General features: G+C 30.9%; 1 protein-coding gene across 1 annotated transcript in view; it reads left to right on the top strand.

Moving 5' to 3' along the window:
* The window catches only part of LOC134693151 (uncharacterized), a 108,677-nt gene that overhangs the window by 6,930 nt on the left and 78,710 nt on the right, over nt 1-23,037 (top strand). Inside the window, exons 2-10 of the mRNA XM_063553858.1 lie at nt 1,923-2,200; nt 2,862-3,070; nt 3,463-3,601; nt 5,398-5,519; nt 8,272-8,361; nt 10,513-10,599; nt 11,407-11,495; nt 13,581-13,800; nt 21,801-21,923. Of these exons, the coding sequence (XP_063409928.1) occupies nt 1,923-2,200; nt 2,862-3,070; nt 3,463-3,601; nt 5,398-5,519; nt 8,272-8,361; nt 10,513-10,599; nt 11,407-11,495; nt 13,581-13,800; nt 21,801-21,923 (1,357 nt within the window). The remainder of the gene's footprint in view (nt 1-1,922; nt 2,201-2,861; nt 3,071-3,462; nt 3,602-5,397; nt 5,520-8,271; nt 8,362-10,512; nt 10,600-11,406; nt 11,496-13,580; nt 13,801-21,800; nt 21,924-23,037) is intronic.

Below are 23,037 nucleotides of genomic sequence, written 5' to 3'. Positions count from 1 at the left end.
GATTTCTACGAGAAGCTCTATTGATAGTCGACTTTATTATTTACAGAATTTTATTGATAGAACTTCAGATTCCTGTGGAAAAACAAAGAATTATACACCAATTGGTCTATATTATTATGTGTCAATTGATGGATGATATGTCAATTGAGGTAGAATCCACCTATTGGTGGTTATTCCTGACCTGCTGGATAGCATTCGTATTCGTTCACTTTCCAATAAAATTCATATATGTAAGACACCTTATTGCAATTCCCAGATGACCCGGCCTCTTGAATTTTTCAAGTCATTCAACAGTCACTTTTCCATTGTGGCGTCTTAGTTTTTTTTTATGACGTCAAAATTTTATAGGAACCTGTGTGATATTCAGTAATGGTGGACAAATAGCAACAAGGTGTAAACTGATTAGTCCAGATAACTATGAAGCCTTGAAAGACTCATGTAACATGTGTAATATTTTTCTGTGACCCCTTCCTGAGATGTCATAGTGCTGAAAACACTTTTAGGATTATTTGAATTCATTATACTCAAGACAATTAAATTTATTATTAAACATATTATGCAACAGTGACACTGCCAATGAAAGGCTCAAAGCTAGCCTAACACCAAAACATATTAATTTAGTAATGTATCTCACTGAGTTATGAAATATTTGATAAAAAGTAGGACCTGGAATTTATGTGTGGGACCTTTCAGTTGTCAAAGGTCCTGGACCTTCTAGTACCAAATGTTAATTTGAACCCCTGTGCAAATAATTACCATATTATAATGTCTTGAAAGGCTAATATTTTTTTTGGCTTTAACGCCTTACAGCAATGTCATCATGCAGAAGCCATCTTTTAGGTTGGATTTCAATAGGGGATATTTCCACACTAGTGAAAAATATAAGGATGTTAAAAAAAGTGTGTTTCATATTGTAGTACTACTAGCATTAAAGTTCAGGCCATAATAAATAATAGGTTCGTTTGCCATAACCAGTCAGAGCTCAGACATAAACAAGTCGGTTTTTGTTTTTGACTTAAATTTATTATAAGAATAAAGTTTCAATTTTAGACTTATCCAAGTCAGAAGATGACAGACTTGTTTAGGTCTATTTATGTTTGTGAAAAAACTTAATGTTACTTTGTGGCCAAACTACACCACCTATGACAGCAAAAACCTGTATGAGAGTTCACAAGGACTTGAGCTATCTATATTTAATTATCTAATTGAACATCCTTACTTAACACAGATGTTTAACCTCATTAAGTGTGATTCCAGGTGGTTGCATTGTAAGGTTAATTAACATAATCTCCTATTTTCTAGACTCTCATTCATATTTTTCTTTAGAAGACAAAGCATTGTATTTCAATGTTGTCATTATTTGATTTAGATGCATGACCTCCTTATAAATATGCGTGGGTCTTGAAGTTAACCTATTTTGATCACTTATCGACTTGTAGGAGTTGATATTTGCAATTTTTTGATTCTGGTCAATTATTTCTTGTTCAACAATATTGGACTCATTCAAGTCGTATTTTGTCTTACATTAAAGAGTGACAAATCCTAAAACTTACAAATTTAGACTTCTATGAGTCAAAAGCAGATTCAGACTTATTTATGTCTGAGCTCTGACTGATAACGCTACCTACCCAGAAAAAAGCTGCCTACTTAAATTATTTTATTGTCCTGCTTTGGGTAGGGTTTGGACAAACCAAAATATTTTTAAGTGTGGCCTCAATAAGTTCAAAAGTTAGTCATTACTAAATGTAGTTGGCAAAACAAATGTTTGAGTTTTAACAAAATAAAAGGACAGACTGTCAACAGGAAAGTTTTTAAGCTCGAGAGCTTTAATTACATTTTAAAAGACTTTTATGTTTTAATAAAGTCAACTAAGAAAAGGAATAAAATTCTATCATTGATTGAATTTTCCATTGTATTTGTAGATTTTGAGGAAAAATCGTTTAAGGGAAAATCTCTTAGAATTATTGGCTGAACATGGGGAAGAAGAGAGTTTCACTTCATCAACCAGATCTGAGCTGACAGATGATGGTATACTGACAGAAAGTTCTAGTTATCATGACTACATTGTTGATAATGGGTACAATGACAGCATCATAACAGGGGAAGTAACTATAATTGAACCTGAAGATGAAACAAACACAGATTTGATAGAAATTGATGTCACAGATGACCCTGAAGAAGAAATGGTCATTAATAAAACGTTAGTACAAATGAAATACACTAAGATTTTACCTGAACTTGACCTGATAATCATCTTTCTTTGTGGTCATTGTTAAGTTAGTATATATAAAAAAAGATGTGGGGCCTAAATTAAAATACTGTTTGTTTCCCCAATCCTGACCCTGCAAGGCCAGGTGTGGGTAGATACAAATAATGTAGGTAGGGAAATAAAAAAGCTTTAACATTATCAGACGATCTGGCAAGCCTGAAAATCCAAAATGAATAAAATAATATTTGACTTAGTTATGACAATAAATTTTTATGAGTAGCACCAATTTTGCAGGGTCAGTCGGGATTGGGGAAACAAACAATATTTTATTTTAGGCCTGGTATGTCTATGATTGTCAATGAGGCAACTCTACCAAGCTTAAGAGACCAATTGACACAGAAATTAACAGCTATATCATGTCTGTTTGTCAGATACTAAGCATGATCAGAAATAGTATATGATAAATGAAAATGGAAAGAATGAATATGTAAGCCGAATGAATTCATGACACAAAAACAGTATCATGTAAATTATGGTCATGCATTTTTTTTATGAAATCCCTAACTTCAGAATTAAATTAGAATGAATTAAAAAAGAATAACTTTATCATTACATGGTATAAGACATTTTTATCCTTTAAAATTATTTTCAGTACTAATGCAGTAACTGGAGAAATTCTTGAAGACAATATGGAAAATACAAAACCAGTTACCGTGGAAACATGGGAAACTAAGACTAAATCTCAAAAGAAATCTCAGCCTGTTACAAAAGCAACAAGCAAAGAAATCAAGGAAAATACAAATCCTTCACCAGTGAAGAAAACCAAGCAGACGAAGTCAATATCTGTAACTCAAACAAGTGGTATTTAATGTTTTGTATGATTTTATGCGTGGGGTATAACAAAATTATTTTCCAATCTCCCTGTAACAGAGGGATGAAAAGGGAGTATCTGCACAGGATAACATGAAATAAACATGCAATTTCACGATGAACGATAAATTAAAGATTTCTTGCATGATGCTCTTTTTACCGATTTCATGAAACACAGCAAAAAACAAAAATCTTGAATAATTGAATTAAATCCACAATCCTCTTTGCAGAGAAATCTTGAAAAGATTAAAGAGAGCTCATTTGCAGGTGTTCCACGATAAGATAAATGTCTAAACAAAAATGTTAGTTCATGGCAGACTTGTGTGTGCTCTTTTTATATTAATGGTGTCATGACTGATCAAGTTTGATTTAATTATTTACAGAGAAAACAGAAAAGTTCTCCAAATTAAAAGCTACATTACATAAATGGAGATTTGGCAAGTTTGAAGTGATAGAACTAGAAGGTCACAGTGACCTAGTTACAGATGCTGACAATGATGGAGTCCTGCTTGTAACTTCCAGGTATAACATACATGTATACTGTATCCCACTCTTATGGGTGTCAGGGACAGATCCAGCCATTTTAAAAGGGGGGTTCCAACTATATGTCCCCATTCAAATGCATTGATTGTCCCAAAAAAAAGGGGGGGGGGAACTCTCCCCCTGGATCCGCCACTGGGTGTTATCTGTTATAAGCTCTTGTATTTAAAATACAATTCAAGACATCACAGTGACCTAAAGTTACAAAATAAGAAAATCAATTACAAAATTCTACTGAAATTACCAGTACCAGTATGTGGCTGCATTAAGATATAGAAAATATACATGCTATTTTCAATAGTTTTGGATATTAATCAATACAACAAAAGACGACAATGTGTTCCCAATCTGTTCTCCTCAAAACATATTGGAAGCTTGAATCAAAACTAAAGCAGAGAAATAAACAATGGTTTGTTCATAGGTGTAATACCACCATTGATTTTCCCCTATTAGTCTTTGTTAAATTTGCACTTTTCAAAAAATTGTGCAGAATTTATCTTTGTTTCAAATAAAGAAATACTTGGCATGAGTAAAGTTTTATCCTGTCCAGTTCTATAGAAAAAGTTTCACATAACATTTCATTGCATATAAGAAAATAACCATCATTGGAAGTTAACCAATCAAATTTCTCCCCTTATTCTATCTGTGTACAAGGTTTAGTCACCATGTAACCTCAAGATTATAAAATTTTCTATAGACATCACAAATAAAAAATAATGGTGTTTTCAAATACCCAAGACATATGTTTATGACACAGAAATAGTTTTACTGCAATAAAATGTAGGATTAATTACCTACAACGGTCAAATTCAAGGGAATATTTTTTTAGACCTACTTTCGTATGCAACCGGATGTGACGTACCATGATTGGTGGTATTACACCTTCATAATCTTGCCATTTAACTTTGTTATTTAATTACAATAAGAATGTGGGTTTAATCACTTTGATGGCAAAAATTATGTATAACACAAAATAGATACAGGTAATTTGGTTTTCCTGTTTGAATGGTTTTACACCAGTCATGTTTAGGGCACTTTATATAGCTTGCTGTTTGGTTTGAGCTAATGCTATATAATTAAAGGCAACAGTAGTATACCGCTGTTCAAAACTCGTAAATCTATGGACAAAAACAAAATTGGGGTAACAAACTAAAACTGAGGGAAATGCATGCCATTAAATATAAGAGGAGAACAACGACACAACATTAAAATGTAACACACACAGAAACGGACTAAGCATTAGACAAAATCCAATGAGAACAACAAATATAACACCAAACAAATGAATTTGGGATAGAAAAGTACCGTGACACGTCTTATAGCAACGCGAACTCACACTCAAATATAAGGGAAAAAATAACAACACAACTGAAACACCACGTTAAAATGTAACACACACAGAAACAAACTATGATATAACAATGGCCATTTTCCTTACTTGGTACAGGACATTTTTAAAGATAAAAATGGTTGATTGAACCTGGTTTTGTGGCATGCCAAACCTTGAACTTTAATGGCAATGTTAAGTATATGTGTTGAAGACTGTACTTTGACCCATAATGAATCTAAAATGGTTTACTTTTACATAGTGTGACATGGATGTAAAGTTTTCTCATTGACACTCATACCACATAGTATATCAAGTTAAAGATTTGTTTTGATAAAAGAAATGGAAGCCTTGAAATAAAAGTATTTTTTTTCATAAAGGTCAAATGGTCATTAATTTAGATGTAGTTGTGTTTTTAGTATATTTTATAAAATATGAGTTTCCTTTGTAGTCGAGACACCACAGTAAAGTTATGGTGTTTGGAAACTTTGTCTGAGCTAAGAAATTATGGAGGCCACAATAGTGCTGTGACATGTGTTCAACTTCTTTCTAAAGAAGATTCTGCAAGTGTTTGTATGTACTTTAGTTGAGTTTTATAATATTCTTGTTATGCCTACATTCTGCACGTACAATACTTGAAAAAAAAAAACAGCTACTGACCTCAGAGGAAAATTCTAACCAGAAAGTCCATAAACAAATGGCAAGATTAACAGCTCAAACACATCAAATGAATGGATACCAACTGTCATATTCCTGACTTGCTACAAGCATTTTATTATATAGAAAATGGTGGATTAAACCTGGTTTAGATTTATGTCTCAAATAAAAAAATAAAGAAGAAAAATTAGGATTTATTGCATTGTGCTGAACTTTCAACTGTATTGGTTAAGATGTGGGTTTAGGTCTGATTTGATAAAACACACCAATACAGATTTTGCTGTCTTAGTGTTCTTGTTGATAGAGTGCACGCTTGAGTACTAGAGATTGAGGTTTTAATACCGTCTAGATCAAACCAAAGATTTAGAAGATTCACAATTCACATTCACAATTATAAATATAAGTATTGTAAATTCAGAAATTATTACATGCATTTATGATTGTGATTTTGTCATTTTAGACTAAAATCATACCTATCAACTGACCCGTATTCTGCGGGTGTGACCCGAGATTTTCACAATTCTGAGGGATCACCCGGGACACCCGCAGGGTCATTGAAATAACCCGGGAATTCCGAAAATGACCCGATTTCACCCGTATTTCTTAGCCTTGAGCTTGATTTTATAAGTAATATTCCTTTCAAATTGAAATACCGGCAAATTCATAATTCTTCCATGAACAGGAAGTTCATCTAGCTATGTAAACTGTCAAATTAAGTGACCCAATAAGTGCATGGCTTCACTTGACAGCTTTGGTGTCAAACACACTGTTAATCAACACCAATTACCTTAGCTTTAGGTCGTAAATAAATTGCACTATCAGCTGCCTATTGGTTTACAAACATATTTAAATAACTAGTTACTTCCCCTTATTTGTCACCATTCAAAATTATTCCTTATTTTTACATTTTATGGGTGAAAAAGATTAAATCATGAAAATATAAAATTCAAATACATATCGAAAAATAACTTTTCATTATTTTTTTACCTTAAAAGTTTATACAATTTTTTTTTAAAAGTTGAAAATTATTTTTTACATTTATAATTCCTTTAAGGCCAGAATTTTTTAATTTGTTGGTAATCGGATCCGCGGACCCGATTTCACCGATTCCTAGAATAAAAATAAAATTGACTTTTCATGCTTTCTTATTCCCGCCGACCAAAACAAATACATTATCCCTGAAAAATAATTAAATTCTTCTTTTTTGTGAAATGAAATGCATGAATCGCTAACAAAATTATAACACTCTCTGTTGTGAAAAAATAAAACTTCCAGTTTTACGTTTCTTAAAAATAGACAAATCAATTATAACTGACCTTGAAATGTCGTTTACGCAAATAATTTTGCGGAACGAAATCTGTGTTTAAAACCAATTTCACAATAAGTTTGTTTCCCTTATTTGTCATCAGTCTGTAAGATACATAATCTCATAGAAATAGACTTGTCCAAATGTGGACAGGTGGAAAGCACCTTGGAAGTAAAAGTTCTGAATATCAACAAGTCATTTAGAATTTTCTTGTTTCATGGATAATAAAAAATAATTATCGTCCATTTGGATAAAAAAACTGGAATGCTTGACACCAGATTAACCCGATATTCTCGTTTTTTCCGTGGACGAGTCAATTATGTTTTTGACACGTGTGTTGAAACTTATTTTCGTACAACTTTTTTTACATTTTTTTCTTTATCAGTTTTCGTTTTTGAAGATCATTACTCATCAAGTTTTCTGGAATTTATTAAGAGCTACGCAAATTTATTTTTCTTGTCTGTGAACACCCCCCTTTTTTACAGCAAATCATTAGACAATGTCATGCGATAGTTATGACAGCTGAGCAAGAATATTTCATCGAACTAAAATTTGAAATGATGACAAAATAGCATAAAAAACATTTTGTAAGAAAGGTGAAATGTATATTTGTTTTGCATTTTTTTCTGTCTTGAAAGATATTTTTTTTTTTTTTTCCCGACCACCCTACCCGACTTTTTCATGGGGAAAATCCATTAACCAACAAATTAAAAAACCGTGGCCTAACTGTATTACTATATTTTATCATAGTCTAATTTCCTTCTCAAGATAAAGATATTATGTTAAGGAAGGCTACAAAGCCAGTAGCCAAATTACAATTCAAAAATAAATTCTAGTATTTGACGATTACAAAAAGTAAAGAACTGTGTTACACAAAATTATAAAAATCTTTCAAAGTGCAATGAAATAATATTTAATAAGATTTAAAATGACCTAACCAAGTAAACATGCATTGACAATTTGGTATCTTCGATATACATTATAAGAAAATGTACCATAAATACTGAAATTAAGCTCTAAAAAGTTCGTTCCCGCGTTATGACCTGAGATTTGATTCTTCAATGCAGGTCATGACCTGCATTTTCATCGTCACAGGTTGACAGGTATGTAAAATGCAGTAGTTTTGACATTTTAAACTAAAATGTAGTAATTTTGCCATTTCAGACTAAAATGCGATTTTAAAGTTTACGATTTTGAGAAAATCCTGTTAAATTCCAAATTAAGAGTTGAAATTATTGTGATTATAACCTTTAATATGCATTTTTTCGCAATAATAAAAACATTGTGCAATAATTTCTGAATATACAGCAATAGAATTAAGATCTAGTATTTACACATTTTCTTTTCTTTTACTACATACAGGTAAATCTCTAGGAATAGAGAATTCAGACAGATTATTTATTAGTGGATCTTATGACTGCAGTTTTAAAATATGGTCAACAGGAAAATCAGGTATTGTAGTTGTTAAAAGTGAAATGATTAATAACGTTTCTAGTTTTCTCTATTTCTAAATTACAGAAAGTAAGAAAAGTTAAAGCTTGTTGTTCGGTGTGAGCCAAGGCTCCGTGTTGAAGGCTGTATATTGACCTATAATCGATGGTTTACTATTTTATTAAATTGTTATTTGGATGGAGAGTTGTCTCATTGGCACTCACACCACATCTTCCTATGTCTTATTAAATAATGATTAGAAGTAAGAAGATTAGTGTATACACTATATAAATATATTTGTGACATGTCTGCACCTTATAGTTTTCAGTTTAAATTCAAAAGGTAGATGCTAGCAAATATCAATTATCAAGGCTCACAAATTCAATAGCATCACTTTGAATTCAAGTAAGAAAGCTTGTTTCTGAAAACAAAAAGCTAGATTTGCAATAAAATATGATACAAACACTGGATTATCTTCCTCACTATAGAAAATTACTAATACTGTCAGACAGACATTTTCTGTAATACATCATTTTTACAAGGAACATGTGTTCCATACATACCTGTAGCCAGGAGGGGTTCGGACGACCCCCCCCCCCCCCCCCCCTTGAAAACAAATAAGCACTATTAAAGTCAATGTTCTGTTTGAATTGTGACTGTTAAAGTCGAGTTTGTGAGTCCAACGAACCCCCCTTTGGAAATTCCTGGCTACGGGCATTTTGATTGTGAATTATTAAGTATTATAACCAGTATCACAGGGTTAAAAATTCCAGGATTTTTATAGAAAGTCAAGATAATTAAGCATCGCGAAATTTCATAGTTATATGGTCATCAACGATGAGGAAATGTATTTCCATATTGACAAGTTAGAAAGCCTCATAAAATGAAGCATACAAGAATGATAATTAAGGCTAACTAATCTATTTAAGGAGGCTTGAGGGTCTAAAAGTTTCAGAAAAAAAATTAAACATTTTTTTTTTCATTTCAAATTTTATTTATTACTTTTGTCAGTTGTTACTTTATCATATGGTACAAAAATTATTTAAAGAATTCAATTCGTTTTGGCCCCAGATTATTGAAAATGTATATATCATTGAAAAAGCTCCAAATTATCTCCCTTTGGTGCAAAAATGCCATTTTTTGGCATTAGAATTGAAATATCTCTTTAAACTCATCGGTGACCTATATTTTTTATTAATATTTACAAAATAACTTGAAATTTCCACTTTGGTCAAGAAAGGTGAAGGTTTGTCTTTGACCGTTTGCAAAAAGCCATTTGAATTAATTTGGGGAATGTGGCATGGTATTTTCTGTTACTAAACATCTTTGCAAAGAAGTTGATCATAGTTTGGATGAAAGTTAATTTGTAAAATCATATTTTATAGATTTTAGCTGGACAATTTTTGAAATTTATAATCTATAAAAATATAAAATCATGAAATAAAAAACTAGAATTTAAGAATCTTTATCATTAATTATATATATAGAAAAGGAAAGTAAACCAACAACATATGATAGAACAAGCTTGTAGAGTTATCAGAATGGATATGAAGTTTGCTGTAGTTGTCTTCAAATCCATAAATACAAACTTTAAACAAACAACTTCTTAGTTACAGCAAGGAAATTATTTTATTGCGGTTGATGTGTTTCACCACTGGGTGTGTTTGAAGTTTGGGCACAATATTCATATTTTTATGCCCTACCTACCATATTAGAGGGCTATTATGTTTTCTGGTCTGTGCGTTCATTCCTTCGTCTGTCTCGCTTCAGGTTAAAGTTTTTTGGTCAAGGTAGTTTTTGATGAAGCTGTAGTCCAATCAACTTGAAACTTAGTTCACATGTTCCTTATGATATGATCTTTCTAATTTTAAAGCCAAATTAGACTTTTGACCACAATATCTTGGTCCTTAGAAAATGGAAGTGCCAGTTTCAGGTTAAAGTTTTTGGTCAAGTAATTTTTGATGAAGATGAAGTCCAATCAACTTGAAACTTAGTACACAGATATTCATGTTCCCTATGGTATGATCTTTTTAATTTTTATGCCAAATAAGAATTTTTACCAATTTCACGGTCCATTGAACATGAAAAATGATAGTTCAATTGGGGCATTCATGTACTTTGGACACATTCTTGTTCAAGCTCATTTTGATAAATATTTTGTTTTAATTTCAGGAGAAGCTTTGCGGTCTGTGTATACATTTAACCCTGTTACCAAGGTGATATATCACCCAGTGGCACAAGCAATTATAACTGGATCAGGTATGTAATACAATAACTTATTTTAAAAAATGTAATTAACCTTGGACATTTTTCATAAAATGTAATACTGAAACAAACAATATTGCCTATGAGTGGGGGAATCAAATGGAAAATTACATAGAAGAAAGGGAGAGAGGAACCCCCTACAGCCAACCACATGATAATAAAATTGAGAAAGGAAATGGGGTCCACTGAAATGGGGTCCACTGAACATAGAAAATGATAGTGCTAGTGGGGCATCTGTGTACTGGGGACACATTCTTGTTTAACATAAAATAAGGAGATGTGGCCATTGGCAATGAGAGAATGTCTACCAGTGTTGTAACTTGAAAAATTAGAATTTTAATATCTGCTTGAAACACTGTTTATTTTCAACCTGAATGGTTTATTGTTACTTTTTGTACTGTATACTGTGGATTCATTTATTTTCGTGTGTACCAATTTTCATGGATTACGGAAAACTTGCATGTTCTTGAATATCGAATTTCGTGGTTTTGCCGAAGTCTGCATATAAGCTTATAGAATTTTTTTATTTGTTGAACATTTAATTTTGTGGTTCACCTGTACCAGGAAAATTGGTATCCAACGAATAACAATGAATCCACAGTAATTCATCACTTATTGATATATTGTATTTTAAATAAATTTGGTTAAATATGCATGTACTTACCATGAAATTACATTTATATTATATAGAATACGCTTGCTTTTACTTTTGTGGTAAGTATATTTAACCCTATAGATTCATATAAAATCTCTTCTTGAGATGTAAAAAACATTTTACTCTCTAACATTTGTTTATTTCAGACGGAGGAAAATTGGAGATTTGGGATATAGCATCAGGGGAAAAGATACATAGTGTACATCCTTACGAAGAATCTGTTACTGGTCTGAAGGTAGAGAATATTTGTATGCCCCACCTGGGGTCATTATGGTTTTCAGTCTTGCATCTGTTCATTGGTCTATCTTTCCCGCTTCATAAAAAAATAATGTTTAAGTTTTCGTTCTAAGTAGTTTTTGATGAAGTTGAAGTCCAATCAACTTGAAACTTAGTACACATATTCCCTATGATATGATCTTTCTAATTTTAATGCCAAATTAGATTTTCTGACCCCAATTTCACGGTCCACTGAACAAAGAAAATGATCATTTGAGTTGTACATCTGTGTTCTATGGACACATTATTGTTATGGATTATCTCCCATTGACTGTATGTGCTAAAGCTAAATTTGTTACAATTTAGATTGTTTACTAAATGTTAGATTGTTCATGCTTGAATTTATATATTTTAACCTGTGAGAACTTAACTTAAAGGCTTATATGATCTTTTGAAAAATCTTTTTATACAAGGTAGTTAACCTTTAGATGAAATCATTTATAGTACATATACTCCATATAGATACTGTTGTACTTGTCACTTTGTGTTTTTGTTCTTTAAACAGTTTGTTGTCCACCCAAGGTCTGGGTCTTTGTGATGACAACAGATTTTAAGAATTTTGCATTGAAGACATATCATTTGACAACTGGTTATACCCTAAGGAAGGAAAATTTCCCCTCTGTGGCATCAATTCTTTGGATGTAAATAAATTTATCATGAATATATATACCAGTTGTATAAAATTGTGAACGCTCTAGGGGGTGCCGTGTGTACAAAAAGTAATGAGTTTATAGCCATAACTAAACTTTGATATTTGACAATTTTCATGTCAGTCATATACCTTTTCAAAGATGTTCTCCTCTGAAACCATTGAACCCTATTATCAAGATCTACCTTCCTATTTTTTTCAAAAATATTAAATGTCCCAAGTTATTGCCCTTTGCTGCTTATTTTTATGTGTTACCTTTTTATCTCAAAATCTATACCAGACAGGTAGATTTTTTAATTTCAAACATGATTATCAAAAATGCTATTAGGACTGTCAACAAGGAGTTATTGCCTGATTATATGACATTTTTTTACTTATTTCCTGTAAACAGCAGAAACTTTTAGGAATGTGATATCTAAAAAAATGTTTTGATAACCTTAGGGAGTTATAGCCTTAAGGTGGTACCCAACACTTTCTCTAAAATTAATTTGGCTCGTTTAATTTTCATAAAATTTTGACAAAGTATTTACTTTGAACCTTTAACAAAAAAATAAAAATTTCAAACATTTTGAACCAACCATTTTATCAGAAAAATTACACTGGTTATATAGCAGTTTGACGAACACGAATTTTGATCATTGAGAAGCTTAATATTCCCTTTACAACACAACATAATTAAAACGTTTAGCTGATTTTACAGAGTTATCTCCCTGTAGTGTTAGGTACCACCTTAAACTATGATTTTTGATCAATTTTCTTGTCTTGTTATATATTTGTTCAAAGGCATTCTCCTTTAAAATGATGGTAATGTTTTTAATCAAACATGGGTGAATGATCTTAATTAGCAGAACATAAAGGTAAAATGCGCCAGACTGTCTTGTAGTATCATGCAAAAGATGATAGATAGAGAAAATATGTTTGGCAAATTATCTTAAAATGTCATTCAAATTATCTAGTCGAATTATAATGATTTTTTTTTTTGGCAAAACTATAAGGTGAGTGATTACTGTGGATTCATTTATTTTCTTGGGTACCAATTTTCGTGGATTGATGAAAACTTGAATATTCCTGGATATGTAAATTCATTGTTTTGGCAAATTCTGCATACATTCCTTTAGAAAATCTGTATTTCGTTGAACATAAGAATTCGTGGTTCCCCTGTCCCAACGAAATTCACGAAAATTGGTATTCAACGAATAATAATGAATCCACAGTACCTAGATATACTAAGACATCTGCCCTACCAAGACTGCATTATCCACAATAAATCTATATCCACTGAATTTTAGTACCAAATACTCTTAATATGTCTATGTACACATGAGCACATGCATATTTGATGAGAAAAAAAAATTTGGTAATATCTTAAGTCAGTGTTTTCCCTTTATATTTCAGGTTGTGAATGGTACCATATTTAGTTGCTCTGCTGAGGGAGTTATTTCTGTACATAAACTTCAAGATGATCAAATCATTTGTTTATTTGTGTCTGAAAATATAAGATCAGAGAACAATGGACATTTAACACAGAGATATATTCGTGGTTTTGATGTTAGAGATGGTTTAATATATTATGGGGATGATGGAACAAATGTTAAAGTGCTAGACTGGAGAAAAGGTAAACTTTTTCTAGAAGAATTTTGGAAATTTTTTGAAATTAACTGAAACCATTTCTACAAAGATTAGATAGTTCTGTGAATGTATTCACTATTTACAACAAGATTTAAAGCTTAGGCTAGTGAAAGGGTTTAACCAAAATCCCATGGGATAATGGTCAATCCCATGGGATTTTGCCCTGTCACATGGAATATTGAAAATCCCATGTTTTTATAAATCAAATAGCAAAATAAATATAATAGTAACAGTAGAAAACCAATAAAATTATTGAATCCCATGTAATTCCGCACATTTTGGTTATATACATGATATTGTAGCTCTTGTTTGAGGCAGCGGCGGATTTGCAAATGAGTGTTTTGTAAATTAAAAGTGTCCAGTGTTAGGGTAATAACAATTTCTTGATAAGTTGGCTGTGATTTTTTTTCTTTAATTGTATAGTGTTTTAATATTCCATATTGATTGAATTTAAGTAGGGTTTTCTATATGAATTTGATTTTAATTTTTTTTTTAAAAGGAATATTCACTGGGTTAAAAGTTTCATGCTTTTACGTGTATAATAACATTAAAATGTGTGACGCACAATTGTTTTTTTGTAAATAACTGGAATTGAAAACATATTTTTCTCTTTCGGAACAATTTAAACAAGTAAAACAATTCTGTCTCTATGTTTCTGTAAATATGTGGTTAAATTGACATTGAACAACCTGTCATTCACTTCCGCTGTTGCCCTCAATGATTGAATGAAGATCTGTTTTTCAAAAGTCAATCAAACCACACATTTACCTCATCAAAAGACAGTAATTGTATAATAAGGAGTTTTGCATGTGAATGAATATGCAAAAACACACATGACACAGTTTCATATTTTAAGTTTATATAGAAATTTATTTTTGAATTTCAGGGTGACATATTTACCATATTTTTTCTCTTTTTTTTTCATTTTTACCATAATTTATCATTTTTTCATTTTAATTGGTAAATGGGTCAGCATTTCTTCTTAATAAATCTATGTCATGTTATATTTGGACACAAAAAGACAAATCAAAACTAAAATTCCTTCAAAAAAACAGTTAAAATGGGAGATTTATAGTTCTCTGAACTTGTAGACTAGTTCACTGAGGTTCTGGATTGGCCTATTATGATTGAACACTTCTGAAAAAAGAACACAAATTTATGGCTCAAAAAGTTATAAAGTTTCAACAGCAAATCTATTTATATTTTTATTTTAAATCCTTTATCATAAATAAATTTTTAAGTGAATCAATCATGTGCTATATTTTATGTGGGATTTGACATTCACAAAAAGTCGATCTGGTGTGATAAGGTTAAACCGATTTTTAAAGTATGTAAATCGTCTATTAAAATAAGCTTCAGAGTTCAGTAAATATTTAACCTGACTGTACTTGTCAAAAAAGGAAGGTCGGCCAGGAAAAACACATTTTTTTCAACATCAAAAAGATAATTTGGTAATTTTATTTTTTAAATATTGCTAATAGGTATTATTATATTTTATTTAAATTTTGATATTTTTGTTGACTTTTAAAATGATCACAAGAAAGTCTATTTTTATTAAAAAAAAAAAAATCCATATGCAAGGCATTGACCTGATTCTAAAAATCTTCCCTTATTCTAACTAAATACAAAAAAAAGACATTCCAAAGGGCTTAGAATGGATTTTTTTCAAAAACTATATATAATGTACTGTAAATTCAGAAATTATTGCATGCATTTATTATTGTGATTTTGTCATTTCGGACTTAAATGCGATTTTAATTATTATGATTTTGAGAAAAATCCTGTTTAATTCATATAAAACATTTCAAAATCTGAGTTTAAATTATAGCTCTTGTTGCTCTGTCGCATTTTTCGCAATAATAAAAACCTCACAATAATTTCTGAATTTACAGTACATGATTAAATATACTTTTAAATCTTCTTATATCTATGTTATGAGATGTTAAGATATACATTTGGTTCTTTTCTGCTTAAATTACCGCATTTAGAATTTGGCCAAAGTTATATTAGTTCTGTGCATACTTAACAACATGTTGTTTTGATCAGTATATGGACTGATGAGCCATAGACCAAACAAGTTATACTAGTGCTGTTTGTACTCAAGACAACTCCATGTTGTCCTTAGCAGAATGTGTACTGCATGTACAAATAACAGGTAGAAGATCTATGCATTCTATCATGTCTATTCACTATTGACCAGTTATTCTGAAGGTCCATTGGAAATTAGAAATTTATTAGTAAAATTGCGTTTGTACGGTAAAGGTTACTCAATTGGAGCAAATGTCCAGTATATCTCCAATTTTTTTATAATGAAAATCGACAAAAATGACTGGTAAAAATGGTCTTTGTTTCAGTGAAGTCCCATAATTAAATGGAGAGAATGTCCGGTAAGGTCTAATAAAACTTGGCCAATACTGAAAGATTGGTTTAAAATATAGGACTCGTTGCATGTGCTTCATCGATAACGTAGATATATATATACACTTGTCTGACAGTATGTAAATCCAAACAATTTCCTGTAAACTATGAAATCACAATTTCAAAAATTTGACGTCACAATGAAAGAGTGATTGTTGTTTGGCGTACGAAGTTTATTTCTACCATATCTAAGCTCATCAGAGACAAAATTCAGCTAAATAGAAAAAGTGTATAAAATATGTAAATGAATGAAGTATTTTTGCTTACCAAGGTACATTTTACACTACTACCATGTATTAGTTAGTTGTAGTGTTATGTCAAAGGCTCTGGTTGTTAATTAGAAAAGTTTTGACTGGGGTATAGTTTCCCTCATTAAGTCTAAAAAATATCCCTTTGCAAAGATTTGTTTGTTTAAGAAGATTGTATTCAAGAACCAGAATATAATGAAGAAAAAACATCAAAGGATGTTTGGTTTAAGAAATCCAAAGTTTAACTCCCATGAAAAATGCTATTACCAAATGATTGTATTTCCTTTTTCAATAAGTGCATGTACTCAATTTTTTTCAGAGGAAATTAATCTGCAAAAACTAATTTATTTCATTATAATATGGTTTGCATTTAAAATGCTTTGTTTTATTTTACAATTGTGTATAAAATTTTAAGCTTGAATTTAACTAATCAAGTAAAATTTAAACATTCTCTATTATACAAAGAATGATTTTTATTTAATTCTTCAGTTTACGTGTACTAGACCCACTTCACGTAAATTTGGATTTTGTCCTTCATGCTTGACTGCATGGTTTATTACTCATATATACACGCAAAAAGAATGTTTTAAATAGTTGAATGTCTAAGAAAATCTATTTACGATGTGAAAACCTTAAAATAAATGTCATTTAAATCAGAAGATTTTTTCTTTATGTCATTTCATAAAATCTATGTCATGTGTGAATATCTTTAACCTTGAAAGGTTTAAAGTGTTCTTTTCAATTCATAAAAGATTTTTAAATGTCCCATAAAAAGAACTTTTTATTAGGAAGAGAGAAGTATTACTTGATGTACTTATAACGTAAAAGGAAAATAAGTACTAAGGAATTTTACTTTATGAAATTAAAAAAAATATTGTAAGAAATTTAAATAAAGACCTTGAATTTTGAAACTGATATTGTATTTGGTATTGAAATCTACGAGAAATAAAGAATACACCCCTTGACATTCTAGTGTCAAGATCATGTCCTTCAAAGAAATCTTAATAAGGATATTATATTACTTTAGACAAGGTTTCATTTGTAAAGGACAAATATTTCTGCAAGGTTATACCATTTAAATTGAGTACATAAAAAGGTATTGTACTCCAATATAATTTCAAAATTTGAAATTCCAAATTATCGGGATATGAAGAAACTCAGTTAATATATTAACTTTTAGTAAAGAGTGGAATCCAAATCTTTATTAGTCAAATACTGAAATTCTGTTTCGACTTATTTAGAGATCTAAATGGAAATTTTAGAAACTACTTAATTCAATGTCTTAGTGATGCCAGGACAAAGTAAGGGGGTTTGCAAATCTGCCCCACCTTAAAACCACACTTACATGTATAATACAATAAATACACAAAAAAAAGAATGTTCTTGTTAACATTAGAAGGTATACAGTTTTAATGTGACATATTTTTGTATCATCAGTATAAGTAGGTATATGACACATTCTCTCTTACGTAGGTTCATTAAGTAATTATATTACAAAATAGTTTACTTAGTATTGTGTGGTCATCATTTTTGTAAGGCCTGCTATTTCAAGGATGTGGTTATGAAAAGTACTGTCATATAACATCCTGCTTTGCAGTGAAGGGTCATTTATTTTGATCATTGTAACCTTTTCTGTTATTCATCAGCAACCATTCATTATTCTTCTGAATTTTAACGGGAATATTTATCAAATCTTTACAACATTATGTTATTGTGGAACTCTACTTTATTTATAGAGCCAAACAATCTTGTTGCTTTTATATACTATAAAATATGGTACATGTATAAAAATAAATGTCAGATTGTATCTGTTGACCATTGACCTTCCAAACCTGATTGTGTTGTTTTATATGATAATAACCACTGTGCATATAATGTGTGGTGTCTGAATTTATTTGTTTAAATTTCGATGAAAATAAAACACTTCTTGATTCTCAATTTCCTGAATTAAAAGCAGTAAGGCTTATTCAGGTATCAAGTATATGTAACATGTAGTATAAATGATTTGTTTAAAATATTCAATTATGAAATAGAATTGAAAATAGAAAACGTTTCAAGTGACAACAACCTGACCAAAGAGCAGAAAACAGCCAAAGGCTACCAATGGGTCTTCAATGCAGAGAGAAAATCAAACACCTAAAGGCAGTTTCAGCTGGCCCCTAGACAATAATGTACATTAGTTCAGCAAAATGGACGCCCCCCTTGAGTTAACTCTGAAAAAAACCAATAAACCCAAATTTAAAAAAGCCACACACAACTAGAGGCTAGAGGTTCCTAACTTGGTTCCACCTTCCCTCTATCATGTCTATACCTCTAGCTAATGTGCAATAAACATACACACTAAACATTTGCATTTTTCAAGATTGGGAAAAATGAATTTAGTGCTGCATTTCGTTCAGTACAAGCACATTTAATAAAAAAAAATAACTCAGTGTGTTTCCCAAAAAAACAGACAATATTCAGATGCAAATTACACTCTTAGGTTTTGACTGCTTTTAAATAAGTATGGTTGTTTATGAGTGGGTCTCATTGGGGTCTAAGCGTGACGCGGGATTGCAGATTTTTCGTAAGCGTGAAACGTGAAAATCAAATTATTTTGTCGTGAAAACAGGAAATGAGGTCTTGCGGGACCTGGGAAATGACAAAAAAATGAGAATTGCTTGCGTACATAGTGTAAGCCGGATACGGGAATCTGACAAAAAACACTAAGCGGGATCAAGGATCGGAGCCCCCCAATGAGACCTCCTTGTTGATTAGTTAATAATGTGTTTCATACTTTAATTAAAATGCAAATAACCCAACAGTTAATTAGAAAGTCCTTAGACCCTATTATAGATAGGTTTAATAAGTACGAATTAAAAATAAATATATCCTTAGATTTATTACTTTTTTTTTTCTCTGAATTAATTTACTCTATAAATGTCAAGTTTAGAATATTGAAGTATTAAACATATTATTTTCTTTACAAAAATATTGTCAAAAGTGAAATAATGTTACTTTGAATATATTATTACTAAATACTTTGACTTGGTCTAATATTAATATAATCTTTTGTCTATATATACTGTACTAAACTGACTCTAGATTATTTTATATCACAACAGAAATAAAACTTACTCATCAAGGTTCTTTATTGTGACTGTAATAAGAAGCTTAATTTTGCAAAAACTTTGAATTGAATATAATAATTGTGGAATCAAAAATATTCCTGATAATTCATAAATGCAATTTAAAAGGTTTTCACGGTAATTTAATAGCTTGAAGATATCATGTCCACTTTTCAGTTGTCCTGTAGTGCAAAATTTTCTTCTGTATAGTATGCTTTTAGATGTTTAATGTCACTTTCAGCTACCTTGATTTTTTTTCTATAAGATTGCATGCTTTTTTTAGGACCATAGATTTTGTTTCTTATATGGTCTATCCTCAATGGCTTTGGAATTGATTGCATATTTCATAGTTTATTTAACAATATCAGTGTTAGGACCTGGGATAATTAAAACACCTAACATTTATGCACTGAAATTCTAAATGAATATCGATGATGCTGCTTCATTTCTTTCAATAAATTCTATTTTCTATGAGTTCACATAGTAATACTTAAGAAAAAAACATTTGGTTAACAGATTGACAATCAACATCAGTTGACAAGCCTGACCTGTTTAGTTTTAATAAGTGTACTAAAATTGATTTAATAACTGGGTTTATTAATAGGTCAGAAAAAACTAGTGTCATTGAGCGATCTAGCTGAGCCAGCAATTTAAATTCTGTAATTTTCCTAGAAAAAAAACTAAATGCAAATGGCTCAGAAAATGTGTACCAAGTGTTGAGGCTGTTTAGCGTGTCAAGGTCATTAAAAACTCCCATCCTCATAAAAGATGTGAAGCAATAAATTAAAACAAGAAAACTAAAGACCTAATTCATTGTAATTTAACAAATATTTTAAAAGAAAAGCAAATATGATCAATACGAACCAAGGAAAACCACTAAGTTTCAGGCTCCTTACTGGAGACAGGCACTTTAAAAATGTTAGACCTGTTTGTGAGCATTTTTAACCTTCATGTAATCCTTATTTGTTTCGTAGAAGTATATAATTTTTAAATGTACATTCTTAAACAGAGCAGCATAAATATTTTACAATTTCAAAACCTATTATATTATATACATGGCATATTTCAAAGATTTGATTGAAACTATTTTTTTGGAACTTTATAGATTTTTTTGGCCTAAATTCAAATCCTTTTATGGTGCAGTATAATCTAATAGACTAATAGACCTATAATGGTTTACTTTTTTAAATCGTTATTTGGATGGCAAGTTGTCTCATTGGCACTCACACCACATCTTCCTATACCTATATAGTTTGGAATGTGAATACCCCCTACCAATTAAGAAAAGCTAATGAACAAATTTTTAATGATTCTGACTGATGATGACAATTGGAATGTTTTTACTAGAACTGGGTTTCCATCACAATGCAGAATTTTTGTAATATGGTAGAATAAAACCAATACCTTAGACCCCTACGATTTATGAAGAACTGTGGAGGCAGAAGAAAGTTTCTTCAAATTTAGAAAAGTTATAGCATTATGAACAAATTCTGCCAAAAAATTCCCAATCTAATTAAAATTAGTCCTGTTTTTGTATAGTGAGAAGCAAGTGCGGAGAACTAATTTTAATTAGATTGAAAAGGAGAAGGTCCAGTTAGACCCTACCTTTTTGGCCCCAAAATATAACAATTTACAAAATTGTTAATATGTAAACTTTTAGTTATTCATTGGACAGTAGAATGCTTCTGCTACATAAATTCAGGCTGATTTTGACAATACAATGCACATATATTGGGTACTAGCACCATCAAGTCATGCTGAATTACTAAAATCTTCACAATTCTAGCATTTTAGTTAAATTTTAGACAGTTTTCGTGTAAAACGAAAATGGCCGCATTCGTGTTCATCCTTTATATTGAAATGTAAGTTGAATTTTATGATAAAACATAACATTATATAAAGGTTGAGGAAGAACATGGATGCGGCCACTTTCATTTTTGACAAAAAACATTTTTCGGCGTATTTGGTAGATTTTTCATATTTCAGCTTGAATCGGTGCGTTTTTTTCTAATTGATTCAAATAAAATAGACACTTAAGTGTTTAAAAAGTGGTCAAAATCTTTCGTAAGATAAACATGAAACTAGATCCAAAAATCGGTACTTACCAGACTTACTCCTTTCCAAACTGATGAAAGTTTTCTAAAGAATTCTGATTCCTTCTTTTTGTAGCTGTTGCTGTGCATGAATTGATTTTACCATTTTATTTTTTTAAGGACTGGTCCATAAACTCATAAACCACAGTGAAGACTTTGGTATCACAGACAGTATTAGTTGCCATGGTAACATTATGGTGTCGTCTGCCTACAGTTTAGATAATGGAGCAGGATATGTAAATGGTATAGTATATTATAAAAAAAACTAAATATACAACTCTCCTAAAGCTCAGGTTGGTTGTCATATTATGCAACACAGTTAATAATAAAGAACCCTATGGGGAAAGCATAGAACTTCTTTTGTCATACAAAACACTGTCAAACATCCAAACATACTATCCACACTGATCTGTTTCCTCACTTATATATATATATATTATAAAAAAACATTGAAAAATTACTAAAATTTTATATAATTTATACATTATTAGAAAATGCCTGTGAACATGAGGTACAATTGGGCAAGTGTCTTGAAATATTTGAAAGTTTTTAATTTTTGTGGGCTGTATATTGACTGAGCTTGTGTGAAAGTGTATAAGACACAGATCAATTGGGTTATTTTGTTTCAAAGACAAATTTAGGAAGTACAAAACACTACCTTTCTACGTCATTTCACAAATATTTCTGACTTTGTATAGTTTCAGAGGAGATGTGGCTTAATGAAGTTGGTCTCTTCCTATAGTAGTTTAAATTAGGGCTCTACTGTCATTCTAGAGGTGACCTGACATAAACTGTTTTAACTATACCATCCCTCAAAGTAGGTTTAAAGACCAGGTTGCCTTTTGCCCATCAGATATAAAATGTCAGTGGCCAATTCAAAATTTTAGTAGCTAGGAAATAGTTTCAGGTCGCCATTTGTTATGAAAGTCTAGTCAGTAGAGCTAATGAATAGATATAGGAAGATGTGGTGTGAGTGCCAATGAGACAACTCTCCATCCAAATAACAATTTAAAAATTAAACCATTATAGGTTAAAGTACGGCCTTCAACACGGAGCCTTGGCTCAAACCGAAGACTACTTAAAAAAGCTTTGAACATTCCTTATGAATCTTAATGGTTTCCTTTTTAAATCATTTAGATCCCTCAATAAAATCTGATTGGTCAGCTAAATCAGGAAGGCCCTTGCAAAATTTGCAGCTCATTTTATTTTCAAATTCATTATTGATCAGCAAGGAGAACTCTTTTTATTCATTTAGCCAGCTTATAAATTTTCCAGTTCCCCTTGAATTTGTTGCCGCGATTTTACACTTAATCATAACATTAGAAGATGTACTTGGCTCTTCAGAAGCCTGGAGTTT

The sequence above is a fragment of the Mytilus trossulus genome, chromosome 12, assembly GCF_036588685.1.
Source record: "Mytilus trossulus isolate FHL-02 chromosome 12, PNRI_Mtr1.1.1.hap1, whole genome shotgun sequence".
Lineage (NCBI taxonomy): Eukaryota > Metazoa > Mollusca > Bivalvia > Mytilida > Mytilidae > Mytilus > Mytilus trossulus.
The sequence above is the reverse complement of the archived record's forward strand: the minus strand, read 5'-3'. Positions and strand labels throughout refer to the sequence as shown.